Source organism: Myotis brandtii, unplaced genomic scaffold, assembly GCF_000412655.1.
Source record: "Myotis brandtii unplaced genomic scaffold, ASM41265v1 scaffold1038, whole genome shotgun sequence".
Taxonomy (NCBI): Eukaryota; Metazoa; Chordata; class Mammalia; order Chiroptera; family Vespertilionidae; genus Myotis; species Myotis brandtii.
In genome coordinates this window covers 1,072,043-1,086,552 of record NW_005353490.1, presented here as the reverse complement: position 1 = coordinate 1,086,552, position 14,510 = coordinate 1,072,043, and the positions used below count along the sequence as shown (strand labels likewise).

The following is a 14,510-nucleotide window of genomic DNA, read 5'->3' as shown; positions in this document are numbered from 1 at the left end:
AAGATAGGTACTTCCATCCTTCTCGTCCACGTAGCCACTTCCTCCTCATTAGAAGGTATCTGTCCCTTTGCACACCCTCTTACTGAAGGAAGAGTTGTTGATCTGATGAGAATTGTTCCTCACTGAGCCACATTCCATGAAGAACAAATCACTACTCACACACACAAAGCTCACTTCTCTAGTCTTTCATTTTTTTCGTGTTCTGATAGTTAGGTTCCTAATTTTGCAAGATCAATACCCCTAGATGGGGCCTAGAGCCTGCCTTTTAAAGACAGACAGACAGACAGACACACACACACACACACACTCACTCAAAGGCAGTTGACTTACTGGTGACATGCATGTGTAAGGCTGACCTGTGGTCCTTGTTCATGTAGCTGGTTAGATATGACTTGATCTGTACATAACCAAGTTCTAGATTTAGGTGAATAGGAGACAAGGCCCACTTTGGCCTCTGCTTGAAGTTGTGTTTTCCAACGCAATCTACAGAAGTTCTGTGTTTAGTCTGCAACTAGCTAATGGTTCTTGTGGGTAGACTAAAAATTCTGAACAGGAAGAGAGTTACATGGTGGAATTAAAGCTTGAACCCCTAACAGTTTAAATTTTATGTAGTGTTTTTTTCTTTTGTATCTTTGAAATCCTTTTTGAAACATTGGCAACATGTAAATAACTGTCAGTTACCAAAGCCCCTGGCCTAAATCAGTCTCTAGTATACCACCACAATACCCTGAGGAAATGGTATTATACTGTATAACCTCATTTTCCTTTGCTTATTTAGCATACATAAAAAGTACTGTCTACCTTCCTGTTTTAATGAGATTCAAATTAGGCACTATATGTGAAATACTTGGTAAACTTGTGTTTACAGAAATATAAAGTTCATATTTTGAGGGATCATACTATTTGAAGTCAAAAGTCTAATCCTTCAAGGATGAGTAGAACATCTTTAAAATTCAGTTTTGCAACAGCATGATGACCTACAGTGCATTATGCTAAGTGAAATAAGTCAGAGAAAGGCATACCATCTGATTTTATGTAAGGGGCCAGGTGGATACTTGAATATGGAGGGGACCACTTTATTTAAAGTATACTATTGTCTAACCACTATGCTGTACACCTGAAACAAATATACAGAATATTGAATGTAAACTATAATTGAAAATAAAAAATCCACCCCCCTGAAAAAATTCTTATTAATTGATTAAATTCATGTTAACCACTAACATTGAATATTTTAGTATTGGCAATTCTGAAATTATATCTAATAATCTTGTCTTTTATTGAATTCAACCAGAAATAAGGTTTTTGCAATAAGATTAATATACAAATAAGTGAAAATGATTCTACAACATAACTGGACAAACTTTCTGAATTTGAAAAGTGAATAACATACAGTTCTCGTTTTATCAACTGACTTTGGCCAACAAGTGAAAAATATAACATTCCTTTTGATCATTTCCTGTGGGATCCCTGTAGTGTACTTAACGTAATAAAGAATATAGCTGACTAAAGACTAACAAAGAGATATATAGAAGCACTGATTAAAATGATGAATGCCCCAAACGATGGAAGGAGCATTTTGCCAGAGGATGCAGAGGGATGGGTTTTGGGACCTGGAACTGGACCTGGAGCTGGAGCTGGAGCTGGAGCTGTTAACGAGAACACATAGTCATTGACACGTGTCATCAAGTTCACCCACCTATTCCATATATCCTGAATATGTAAACAGACATTCAAGTTGAGTTAGAAACTAGCTTGGAGTACTTCCAACCAAGAACAATTTTCAAAAAGTATCACTCATTACAGATTTCAGGCTATATTTTCATATAAAGGGTGGGGCGAAAGTAGGTTTACAGTTGTACATATAGAATAATACCATAATATAATATTTATATAGACAAGACAATTTTTATTCTAGTTCTCTAGAATTAGCAATTTTCTATTTTCATTTTTTGCATACATAGGCAAGGTTAGGTTAATTTTGTGTCTTTTCTATTTCAAGTAAAGTATATTTTATACGCATATACTGACAGCTACCAATATAAAATTGAATAAAGTTGCATTTTAAAATACTAAGCCCTGCAAGCTCATTAAAAAATTAAAAATGTCCCCCTCATACATACCAGTACAGTTTTCTGCTTTGGAGAAAACTGCTTCCCATTCATCTACACTAGTGGAGAGGAACAGTGGAGTCCACCCATCTCAGGATCTGTTTGATACTACCCTTAGCTCAAATACCTGACTTCTGGCTGTGTTTTGGCTTAGACTGTACAAGCAAGGGTTGACTAGAAGTGTCCAAATGGAATCACCACTCAGGTTTTGTAAGTGAGGCAAGAAACAGTAAATTTTATAAAAGCTTTCAACTCATTTTGTCAATTGCCATAATTACAGACATGCATTTACATGTACACAGATGGGGAAGTGGGCAGGCAGATGAATTCATGCATTAGTTTGTTACTATAGAGTGGTGGTTCTCAAGGGGGCAGTACTGCCCTCTAAGAGACAGTTAGAAATTTGTCAGGGTTTTTGTTTTTTGTTTTTTAATGTTATTTATTTATTTCAGAGAGGAAGGAAGAGAGAGAGAGAGGGATAAAAACATCAATGATGAGAGAGAATCATTGATTTGCTTCCTGCATGCCCCCTACTGGGGATTAAGTCCAAAATCCAGGTATATGCCCTGATGGGAATAGAACTATGACCTCCTGGTTCATGGGTAGACTCTCAACCATTGAGCCACACCGGCTGGGCTGTCAGGATATTTTTTGATTGTCACAAGGGTGGAGTAGAAGTAAAGGGCTAGTTTTGCACCAAGAAAAATTGACCTATACAAATTTCAAATGCACTGCTAGAAATATACATTAGTTAAAAACCTATTTATAATTAATTAAAAACCTATTAGTTAAAAAACCAGAACTTAAAGTCAGTTTTACATATAAACAAAATATTTTTAGTTTTCATAAACAGATCTATCCAGGACCCACTGTATTTCTTCATTTTCATCTTCTTATAGTCACAGAGTAGCTTCAGTCTTCTCTTAAATCCAAATTTATTTGCATAAGGAAATACAATCATCTGTCTACTGCATAATGTCTTCTAATATAATCTAGGCATTTACATATTAAAATGCACATAATTTTGTTATAAATTATAGTTAGGATATTATTTTTTAATGGGTAAAGGTAGGTCTCCTTAGCTATGAATCTTATTTCAGGATAGTATAAGGGCTTTATAAAATATTTGTCAGAAAATGAGAGAACTGAGTTGACAGGGTTGAGAACAACTGCTCTAAACAATAATCTCTACACACAGTAAAAACTTCTTGAGAATCGTCAAGGTGCCCCACCATATACACACACATAAGCATTTGGACATGACATTATATTGTTATGATGCCTTAAGTTCTTGAAACTGTCCCTTTAAGAAAAAAATAAATTTCTCACTTTTTCTGTATTGTAGATTAAACATTTATCAGCTAAGGAAATGAGATATTTCTTACTAGGATTGTTGATGTCTTCTTGACTTTTATATTCTAAAATATAAACAGATTTTGAGTTAATTGCATTGTAAACCTATTTATCCAGAGAGAAAAAGCTGATTAAATGATTAAGCAAACTTGCTTATTCCTGGGAATGGGCCTGAGGAGCAGGGTATTAGGTTTAGAGATTTGTGTGAGCCTGGGGGAAGGGTTTAATAGTTACTCACTTGCACTCTGGATTTTTTTTTTTTTTTTTTTTTTTTTTACCAAGGAAGTGTTTCCATTAAAAAAATGATTAAAATTTTGATTATAAAAAGTGCTTTTTTTAATATACTGAATCTCAATTCCCAAATGCAATATTAATACTATATGTCACTCATTGTACAAACGCTTTATGTATATTGCCACCTTTATTTCTTACAGACCTAGAAGGTAGATATAGTTTTCCATGTTATACAGATGTTCCTCAAAACAAAATCAGAGGTAATCAGTGGTAGTAATTTCAAAACCTCTGCTCCTCTTTACTATGCTAAGTGTGTGCCTAGCACTTAAATATGAATATTGCCATATTCTGAAAACTTTGAAGCCGATTCTAGAAGCCCAGGATAGATGAATATTTTTTATAACTAAATCTGGGTGAAAGACAAGTGTTGTGTGACAGAAAGTGAACAAAACTTGAAAAGTTTGAGTCCTGGTTGTCTCTACCCTTTTGCAGATTCCTTAACCTTCCTATATTTCATGTCCTCATCTCTGAAATGGCAAAAACAGTATTTATCTTAGATTAAATGAGATTCAGTATAAAGGTTTTAACAACAAAAAAGCATGCACTACACACAGCTTTCCAGGAGAGGGCACAATACAAAACAGTCCCTGCAAACCTATTCCTTGTAGACTGGCATGTCAGAAGCTATACAGCTCAGGTGTTCTCCCCAGACTCCTTAAGATTAACCTAACTAAATGCTTACAGTAAAGGACTCAAAACCCCTTTGCTCCACTCCCAATAAAAATGTATTATTAGTTTTTATCTGGTTTTACCACTTTTATTCCTAAATGAGAAAAGATTTTCAAATAATAAAGACAGCTACCATTTACTACTATTTAAAACTATTCATTTGCCAGTACTTTGTCTCATTAGGACTTTAATCAATCCTGGGAGACAGAAGTTTTCTTCATTGTACCGATTGTGGCAGGAGAGGTGCAGAAAAGTGAAATTATATAAAGTTCCCTAGAAGAGACTTCTGGTCCAGATGGCAGCATAGGTAATAAACACAGTGCTTGAATCCTCCCACAACCACATCAAAATTAGGACAAAACTACAGAACAACCATTATTCAGAACCGCCTGAAATCTGGCTGAATGGAAGTCCTACAACTAGGGAATTAAAGAAGCCACTTTGACACTGATTGAAGGAGTGGAAATGTGGAACAGGCTGGTCCCACAACCACATGTGGCAGATAAAAATTGGGAGGGTTATCTCTGGGCCTCTGTCTGTACTTTAGGTAATTAACTATGAATATTCTGGTTCTGTACACAGCATGAAGTTTCCACAGACAGCAATATTAGGCAAGGCAGAGTGTAGATGGATGCAATTCAGTGAATGCCAAAAAACTATTTTTTAAAAAAATTCCTTAATGGATAGGGACTTACACCCTGAGATTTTGTGTTTTTACAGTCTTTTCAGATACCCCCATAAGGTAAACACGGCAAGTATTAGCCAGGTTTGACAATTCTGAGGCATAGAGAAGTGTTATTATTGTCCACAGCTCTCTGGTTACATGTTATGTCCATTTATGTTATTTACTTCTTGTCTCAGGAAAATTTACTTTTTTATTTTTGCCTTCCCTGTAAGCCTACATTCTGAAGCCCTTCTCAGGAACCTGATAGGAGTCACTGTTAATTTTCTCTGGCCACAGAAACTCAAGGCCCCTTCATGGCCTTGCCCTCAGTGGCAGCCTCATACATTTTAATACCCATGAAATGGTTATGTCTTCATGGTAGGTTAAATCTTCCATGGTAAATATACCGGAAAAATATACTTAAAAAACGGCAAATTTTACGGAATGTGTACTTGGTCATAAGTTAAGAGACTTGGGGCCTTCACTCACTTGTGTGATCCTGTGCAAAGTACTTGGGTTTCCCTGCATGTCTAATGTTGACAGTTATGTCATCCCCCCCATACCCAAATTGGCACATTCCTCTCTGACATGCCTACCATTGCTTACCAGGTAATGGAAAAGGTTCTGACATTTTTATTCCTAAATGAAAAAGAAATATTCATTCCTAAATGAAAAAGAAACTTGCAGTTTGCTCCAGTGAATACAATTTCCAAAGTCTTGTCCAATGAGATACAAGTGTCAATAGTCTCACTGCACTGTAGTTCCTGGCTTCTTACTTAAAAGTTTTGGCTACATGAACCCTCACTGTGCAAATCCACACTAAGCTTAGAGGAGCCTTCTGCCATCGCACCTCACTGAGTCTCTCTCTATGAAAGGAGAGTACTAACAATCAGCTTTTGTGTGAAGTTTCTATTGAGTAACTTTAGCTATAGAACCTGGAAGATGCTAGACTGCATGCATCCAAGTCCCTGCAGCCTTGCCCTTCAGTGATCCCTCCAAGGGAGCTAAGATTCCTGCTCCAGGAACAGGGAGGGATAAAGGTACTTTCTCTACTCTCTTCCCCGGCTAAGTCTTTGTAGAATGACTGGCAGATAGCTGTAAAGGAAATATTAATAAATAACAAGAGTTTCATGACAATATTCTCTTTAATGCTAAGGGGAATCCTGTCAGCTCATACTTGGGCTCAGAGAGTGAAATCTGTCTTACCAGGCATTTGGATGGGTTCATGGTTCTTCACACCTAAAAATATCAATGAATATTGGTTACTGTTAACCAATTATCTTGCATTGTTAATGCTTCCTTTTTTTCTATACATCCCCCATCTCCAGCCCTTTAAAAAAGGGAAAAGAAAACAGTAACAACAAAAACACCTTTCAATGGCTCTTCATTCTCTAACTGGACAAAGCCCAAACTCCTTAACTTGAACTTCAAGAACTTCGTGATCCGACTCATATGTCTCCAACTTATCTTCATAAGGCAGTCCTAGTACATCAGCTTTAAAATGAAACAGTACTAGGTGTAAGACTCTTCTTGGTTTGGTTCTATTGTCATTATAGTTATTAGCTCTATGATTGCTCAGCCTTCTTAATCCCTCTGACCTTTAATTCCTATTTACGAAAAGGAAATCCTTACCTTGCAGGTTTGTAGTAAGTGATGATTAAAGGAAATATATCATGGAAGTGCTTAGTACACTGCATGAAATATAATAAGCACTCAATAAATGGAGTCCCTCTGTTCTGGCTTAACTCATTTTCCAAACTCTCCAAGTCCATAATGCTCTTAGTCCTAGGAGTTCTTGTGTCCGCTCCCACCCTTGTAGCTAGCCTCAAAAAGTAAGTAAAAAGTTTACCTACCAGGTAAGACAGTGGACTCCTGGCTTTTCATTCCTAAAGATGAGAATGGGAACCATTTAGTGGAAATGCACTTGGTTTGAAAATTAATTTAACTTATATTTACATGGCTATTTATGGAAAGTTCTAAAAGATTTGAGAGATGGAGGGGACAGAGTAAAGGAGAGAAGATTTAACCCACTGGAACCTGACTGACTTCTGATCAGAATAATGGCCAGTAAACCCAGGATCTCTCCCAGATTAAGCTCCTGTTGATTTTTTTTTTTTTTTAGATTCAGGCCAAAGACTTCCAACCTACATGTGTCACGATGTATTTTTAAAAAATAAAATTTATTGATTATTATATAAGTCATACATTATAATTACAGATCATTTATAAAATATTAAAAATTACTCTTATTCCTAAATCCCAGTTACTCATTCTTAACATTTTTTGGTATATTTCCTTTCAGTCTTTTTGCTATGTATACATCCCCCATCTTCAGCCCTTTAAAAAAATATATTTTTAGCATATTTTCCAGTGTTATTGAGATGTAACTGACACACAGCATTATATAAGTTTAAGGTAACATCAGGATTTAACTTACATATATTGTGCAATGATTACCACAATAAGCTTAATTAACATCTGTCATCTCATACAGAAAAAGAAAAGATCAGATACAAAAAAAACCAAAACTTTTTTCCCTTGTGGTGAGAACTTTTAGGATCCACTCCCTTAGGAACTGTCAAATACAGGAGTTGGACATTACATCCCCAGTACTTATTTATCTTATAATTGGAAATTTGTACTTTTTCACATTTTTTAAATAAAACTGGTATTAGACTCTACATGCCATTTTATATCCTACTAGAGGCCTGATGCATGAAAATTCGTGCAAGAGTAGACCTTCCTTCCCCCAGCTGCTGGCACTGGCTTCTCTCCAGCACCCGGGACCCGAGCTTCCCTCTGGCACCCAGGACCCGGGCAGCTTCCCTCCAGCCGCCAGCAGGCAGGCACCCGGGACCCAGGCTTCACTCTGGCCCTGGCTTTGTCCGGAAGGACGTCCTGAATGATGCCCAGAAGGACGTCTGGTTTAATTAGCATATTACCCTTTTATTATTATAGATTTTTATTTGCCACTGTATATAAGCACTTTTTCATATTCTTAAAATATGTTTAAAAAGCAATTTTTAAGGTTAGTGTTTCATAATATGGGTATAATTGTATTTAATATTACCCACCTGTTGGACACTAAGGTTATTTATAAATTTTGACTACCATAACACTATGTAAATATTTTTCTACACATTTTATACACAAATCTTTATGATGATTTCCTTGGGACAAATATCTAAAAGTGTTATAACTAGGTTAAAAGGTATGAACATTTTTAAAGCTAGTAATACATACTATCAAACTGTCTTTCAGAAAAGTTCCAATTTAAAATCTCACCAGTAATTTATGAGAGTATTCCTATCTCAGCACTCTTGAGAACATTTGAATACTAGCACTTAAAAAAAACTTGGGAATATACTAAATAATCAAACAGATACAGCTAACAGCACCTGTTGGATTGCTGGAAGCAGAAATAAATATACAAAATCATAATTTTTACTTAGAAAAAAAATAAAGCCATTTTTAATGCCCCTGCCCAACATCCTAGGTCATAAAGAGTTTGTGGAATAATTAGTCACACCTTCCTCTATCCATGTAACTGCTAGCATAAAGCAGAAAATAATATGTTCTCAACTACTTCTTCAACTTCTCTACTGGGATGATCTAAAGACTATTAGATAAGAGACATAAAGAGAGCTGCTGTGTCATCTTTGTAAAGAAGCCTATCCGAAACTCAGGAAGGTCTCTGATATACCAAACTAGTAAGCTAAACTAGTTCTCTTCCTACTGTTCCTTACCATGCCATGCCCATCTGCTCCCATCTGCTCCCATCCCTAAGGAGATGTCTTGCAAATGTAAAACCCAGAGTTTATGAAAATGTCTTACCAGGGTCTTCAAGCTTCTGTTTTTTATCACCTAAGTTACAAAAAGAAACTTTCCATTTTAACGATAGAATAAAATCATTGGAAGTTACTATAGTTATAACAAAATTATTTTCAGGTAATATGGCCATAAAGAACCATTTGGTAAATTTAAGTGTCAAATCAGAGTCTAAATGCACCTTGGCTAATTGGACTGGAACCTTCCTCTGGCATCTCAAGAAAAACCATCACACCTGGATGGTGCGACCCATGAACCAGGAGATCAGGGTTCAATTCCTGGTCAGGGCACATGCCCAGGTTGCGGGCTCAATCCCCAGTAGGGGGCGTGCAGGAGGCAGCTGATTGATGATTCTCTCTCATTGATGTTTCTATTTCTCTCTCCCTCTGCCTTCCTCTCTTTGAAATCAATAAAAATGTTTTTTGTTGTTGTTTTTTTAAAGAAAATCCTGGGGGATCTCAATGAGCTAGAAAAATGTCTGTCTGGAAGAGTTAGCTAAGGTCCCTGTGAAGTGACTAGTAAAATTTTGGCTGCAATGGGCCAATAAGAAGTGTTGCCAAGCAAGTCCTCAGGTGCATAATATGCTTCACATCAGTACAGTAAATTATTTCCCAAAACATCAAGTAAATTGAATACCTAAGGAAAGGCCAGATATACAACTTAAGTGCACAGAAGTGATTTGGGCTATATCACTAGGAAACTCAGGGGAGAAAAACATCTAATCACCCAGATATTTTAGTCAAATGATACCAAACAGCATATTTGAAAGGTGCGAATGACTGACTTTTCTACTTTTAGCTAAATGGTATCTCAGGTTAATCTCAATAACTGAATACAGACCCTCAGATCTCTCAAGACTGATTAGCTCTTCAGGTCTCACCAACCTTATCTCCTAGAATGTTTCCTTATTGTTCAGCTCTCCAGAGTGCCAACCCTCTCATTTACAGAGAGGCAAATTTCCCCAGAATAGATTCTTTCTACCCCCCCGCCCCCTCCCCCACCTTATATTTGCCAAGTTACTCCTTCATATCTGCAAAATACTCTTTTTCTTCAGCTAAGAATTGAATTTGTTAAATAAGAAAGAGCTACTAAATATCCATATAAGGATTATTTTTAAACATGAGAGCATACTTACCAGGGCTGGCAACATAGATGGGTAGAAAATATTCTGAAATACAAACATGTTTTCATTATATAGTACTATGCTCAGGCATTAATGTCAGGTTTATTAATGATAAAAATCTGAGTTGGCTTACATTTTAAGATACATACAAAATATGGTGAGATGAGAAATATAAAAGTATCAGTCTCAAAAACAAATGGATGCGGATTCATTTTAATTACATGAAGAAGAATTCATAGAAAAACTAGACAGGAAAGACAGCTAAAAACTTTTTAATAAGGAAATTTTCAAAAAATTCTACCCAATGCATGCATCAGCCCAAGGTATTTTCTGGCAACTTTGATTCAAATCTGTTGGGCCTACCTGATAATGCTATTCTTAGAATTCCTGTTTACCTACCCAAAGCTTTCCCATGATCCTCTAAGGAGGATTATCTTTTGTTACATCCTTCTATCTTTCCCTGAGGGAGCAGAGACAGACTGCATTGACATTCCGACCCTCCAGCTCTCACCTTGAGCCACAGTCACTCTATTCCTTCATTAGTATCCCAAAAGTTATTTCCTAAAATATCAAAACATAGGGTTATAAGTCTAGCTCTGTCAAGTAGGGGCATTCAGGAGTCCTTACACTCCTGTAAGGATAGATTAGGGTGAGAGTGGAATGGTACTACATGCCCAAGATAAATGAAGTTTGACAGAAGAGCCACAGGCAAGGCTGTGGGTGTGGATAGGGGAGGGATGCCACCAGCAGAGACTCCTGGACTCCCTACTGCTAAAAGGTAGTAGCAGTAGCACAATTTTGCCTTGAGAAATGAAAGATGGCTGACAGCATGACAGTTTGGTCAGCTGGCTCTGACCCGTACCTGTGAGAAATAACACTGATAAAATTCTTATTACAGAGACAATACTTTGAAGCATATCTTACCTATGTTCTCAACACAATTTGCCATTTTTAGACCTGAAACATAAAGATAAAGCTTTATTAGTTAGACACAATTTACCCTGCAGAGCCACTCGTCTGTGGCTATTAGTAATTAATCTGTCAGCTCCTGGTCCATCAGACCCATAACTTAGTGGAATGCAAACTGTATAACAATTACATATTTATATTCATATTACAGTCATCAAACAGCAGTATGATCTTTGATAAAACATCTAACATTTCTATAATTCAGCTTCCTTATCTGGATCTTTTAGTGGGAGATTGCTTCAAATGACTTCCAAAGGCCCATCCAAAGCTAACACTTAATAATTCTATTCTATGATTTGTCTACAAAAGTTAGGAGAAAATTTAAGTATTTGTTCAACTAATCCTCTCTTCAGATATTAAATGTCCTCAACAGAAAACCTATCCTTTTACTGTGACAGTTTCATTGAAGAAAAAGAATCTCAATCAGAGCTTCAAGATCCTTGAATATATGAACAAAGATCCTTCACATGCATATGGAGACACCAAGTTGGTCTGCTCCAGAACACTGATCTGTATGGAAGGAGATCCACAGTTTTTGGGGAGCAGGAACATGGCATCTAATAGTATACTTTTATACCTTCTTGCCAGTGATGCCCTGCAAAAAATCATCAGTGCAGCAGTGATTCCGCCGAGACTTGACATAAAGGGAAATCTGCAGGCCTGCCCAACAGCAGTTAAGGCAAGAAGATCAGTGAGAGGGTGTTTAGATTTGGTGCCAGCATGAGCCATAGAGGGTTTCTCAGATGTCACAAGAAGGTCTAGATGTCCTATGGTCTCTTCCCCATGCCGGGCTAACTCACTGATCTAATCAAGTTCAGTTATCAGTGGAAAAACTTCTCCAGCTAAGATGGGGGAGTTCCCCAGAGTCCTGGTTTCACTATGAGATGTGGTCTTCTATAATCTGCTATCCAATCCTGCTCCATTTGTGGAGTTTGAACCAAGAACCCAGGTGACTTTCTGATCCAGGAATTAGTACAGATTTGTTAGAATCTGATGGTGCCTTGGGTGTTTGGCTAGACTAGAAATTTAAAAAACAGTTCTAGAGACAATTATAAAATGTTGCCTCAGCAGAAGATAAGTGTGCAAGCCTTATGCAGAGGCTTAGTTGAGGGTTAGGTGAAGGTGAGGGGAATTGTGGATGACAAAGCTACAGATATGATAGATTCGGCCTGGGGACTAGGCATTGGAGGATTTTAAAAGCCTTTATCTTTTGACTGTAGTATAAATTAGAACATGTTTCTCAAAGTGTAGTCTTCCAATCACATACTTCAGAATCAGCTGGATGCTTATTAAAATTGAAAACTGCGGGACTCTAGCCGAGACTACTGATATAGAACTTCTGGTGGTGGTGCCTTATAATCTGCATTTTAAACAAGCACTCCAAGTGATTTTTTATGCACAAAATTTTTGAGAGCTTCCTCAGTAGTATAGACTGGGTATCTTTTCTTATGCTTATGTATTTTATTGGAATTTCTGATAATTAAATTTTTTAAGTTTTAGGAGTACGGCATGATGGTTTGATTTATATATATTGTGAAATAATACAACATAGGTTCAGTTAACACCCCAGGATTGGTATCTTTTAATATTTAACACAGTTCCATTTATTCAAGACTTCATTTCTCCTCCCTATTTGACTCTGGATTTAATTTTTCATGAGTGTTTTTAGCAGCAGGAAAGTAATCAAACTATTCTGAGTTTCTAAAGAAGTAATAGGATTAAAAATGGATGAGATTGACCCAGAAATAAACAAGAGAAGGCATAAATATTATATATAAGAATGATAAAAGGAATATAAGCATAGATTCAATAGGTGTGAAAATATATGAGTTACTGTGAATCAATTTGAAATATAAGATGAATAAGCAAATTCCTAAAAAAATAAAAAATATCTCAAGAATAAACAGAAAATCAAATGATATTATAACTATTAAGTAGTTTAAATTTTTTTCTACAAAGAAAATACCAGGGTAATTTGGTTATTACATAGTACTGAAGAGGGGAGCTATTCAGAGCGAGAACCCTGGAGATCTTCAAAGGGTTTCCCTTTGAAGTATTTGGCAAAATACTGATCAGCTTATATGTATGAGGAAATTACCCAAGGCCAGGGAAAGACCCCACAGAATCAAGAATAGTGCCTTTTCCCACAAAGCACACTGAAAAACCTGTAAGTTGACATTTTAGCAGGGAACGCTACAGTAAGAAGCCTGAAAATCAATAGTAAATTAAACCCTCCCAGGAGTTCCCTATTTCCTTCAGATCCTAAGAAATTACAGATGTCTGTGACCTAACTCATAGCTGACTGGTGATAATAAAACTACAGCAGTATTGCCCTGGTGGGTTTCTCAGTAGTTAGAGCGTTGGCCCCTGGACAAAAGGGACCTGGGCTCAATTTCTGGTCAAGGGCACATACCTCGGTTGCAGGTTCCCCAGCCCCAATAGAGGCATGTGTAGGAGGCAACCAATCAATGTATCTCTCTCATGTCGATGTTTCTTTCCAGCGTTTCTCTCTCACTGATATTTCTAACTCTCTATCCTCTCCCATCCTCTCTGTAAAAAAATAAATAAATAAATAAATATATATATATATTTTTAAATGATCCCTTGCCACATTAAAATTTTACCTCCAACTAAGGGCCAAACCTGGTTCCTAAGGCCTTAGCCACTTTCACAAACAGGTGGCTGCCCATCTATTAGACCTGCAGTTTCTAAACAGTAGCAGAGGTGTCCCTGAATGCTAGATCAAATTCACAAGATACCAAAGGATACTTTAAAATTTCAAGATAAACATAGTCATCATTGATATCTGTCAGATACTGCATTAACTACTAGCTTGAGGTAGAATGCAGTTTCAAAGTTATACCATGTTACATTCTGTTTGATGATACATTTGCAAAGCTGGTTTTCAGCAACTGTTGTGATAAAAAGCAAATATATGTAAAAATTAACATGGATCAGGAAATTAGGTAGTGTCTAACCTAATTCCAAGGTTTAAGAAGCTGTGCAGTATCCAATAGGCATATACATCCCATTAGCAAATTATTATGGTTAAGAATGAAAGAATAGTACTTTAAAAAAATTTTGTGGAGGTGGGCAAAAGAGGAGAAAATGGGGACATCTGTAATAGTTTCTACAATAAAGATAAAGTTTAAAAATTTCTGTGTATGAGAGAACCAAGATGGCGGCATAGGTTAACGCTGGAGTTTGCTGCCTCGAACAACCACTTCAAAAATACAACTAAAAAACGGAACGGACATCACCCAGAACCACAGGAAGGCTGGCTGAGGAGAGATTCTACAACTAGAAGTAAAGAGAAATCCATACCGAGACTCAGAGGAGGCGCAGTGCTGAAGTGAAATGCTAAGGTGTGGAGGTGCGCGTGGAGCCGGCCGGCGGTGGAGGGCGCGGTTGTTGTTTTCAATCGGGAGGGAGTTTCAGACTCTGAGCTCCAGATCCGGGCGAGTCTCTAGGGACCCAGACTCAAACGGGAGAAGCGGGA

At 37.0% G+C, this 14,510-nt stretch overlaps 1 protein-coding gene across 8 annotated transcripts in view; it reads right to left on the bottom strand.

Moving 5' to 3' along the window:
* Nucleotides 1-1,212: 1,212 nt before the first annotated feature.
* Nucleotides 1,213-14,510, bottom strand: part of ART3 (ADP-ribosyltransferase 3) — a 30,584-nt gene continuing 17,286 nt past the window's right edge. For 3 of the 8 annotated variants that reach the window (XM_005856646.2, XM_005856647.2, XM_005856643.2), the window contains exons 4-10: nucleotides 10,967-10,999; nucleotides 10,055-10,087; nucleotides 8,926-8,955; nucleotides 6,945-6,977; nucleotides 6,298-6,330; nucleotides 3,497-3,529; nucleotides 1,213-1,649 (exon numbers count right to left, since the gene is read on the bottom strand). In XM_005856646.2, coding sequence (XP_005856708.1) covers nucleotides 1,507-1,649; nucleotides 3,497-3,529; nucleotides 6,298-6,330; nucleotides 6,945-6,977; nucleotides 8,926-8,955; nucleotides 10,055-10,087; nucleotides 10,967-10,999 — 338 coding nt within the window. In that variant the 3' untranslated portion in view covers nucleotides 1,213-1,506. The remainder of the gene's footprint in view (nucleotides 1,650-3,496; nucleotides 3,530-6,297; nucleotides 6,331-6,944; nucleotides 6,978-8,925; nucleotides 8,956-10,054; nucleotides 10,088-10,966; nucleotides 11,000-14,510) is intronic. The other 5 variants (XM_014537912.1, XM_005856644.2, XM_005856645.2 and 2 more) reach the window with 5 other exon arrangements.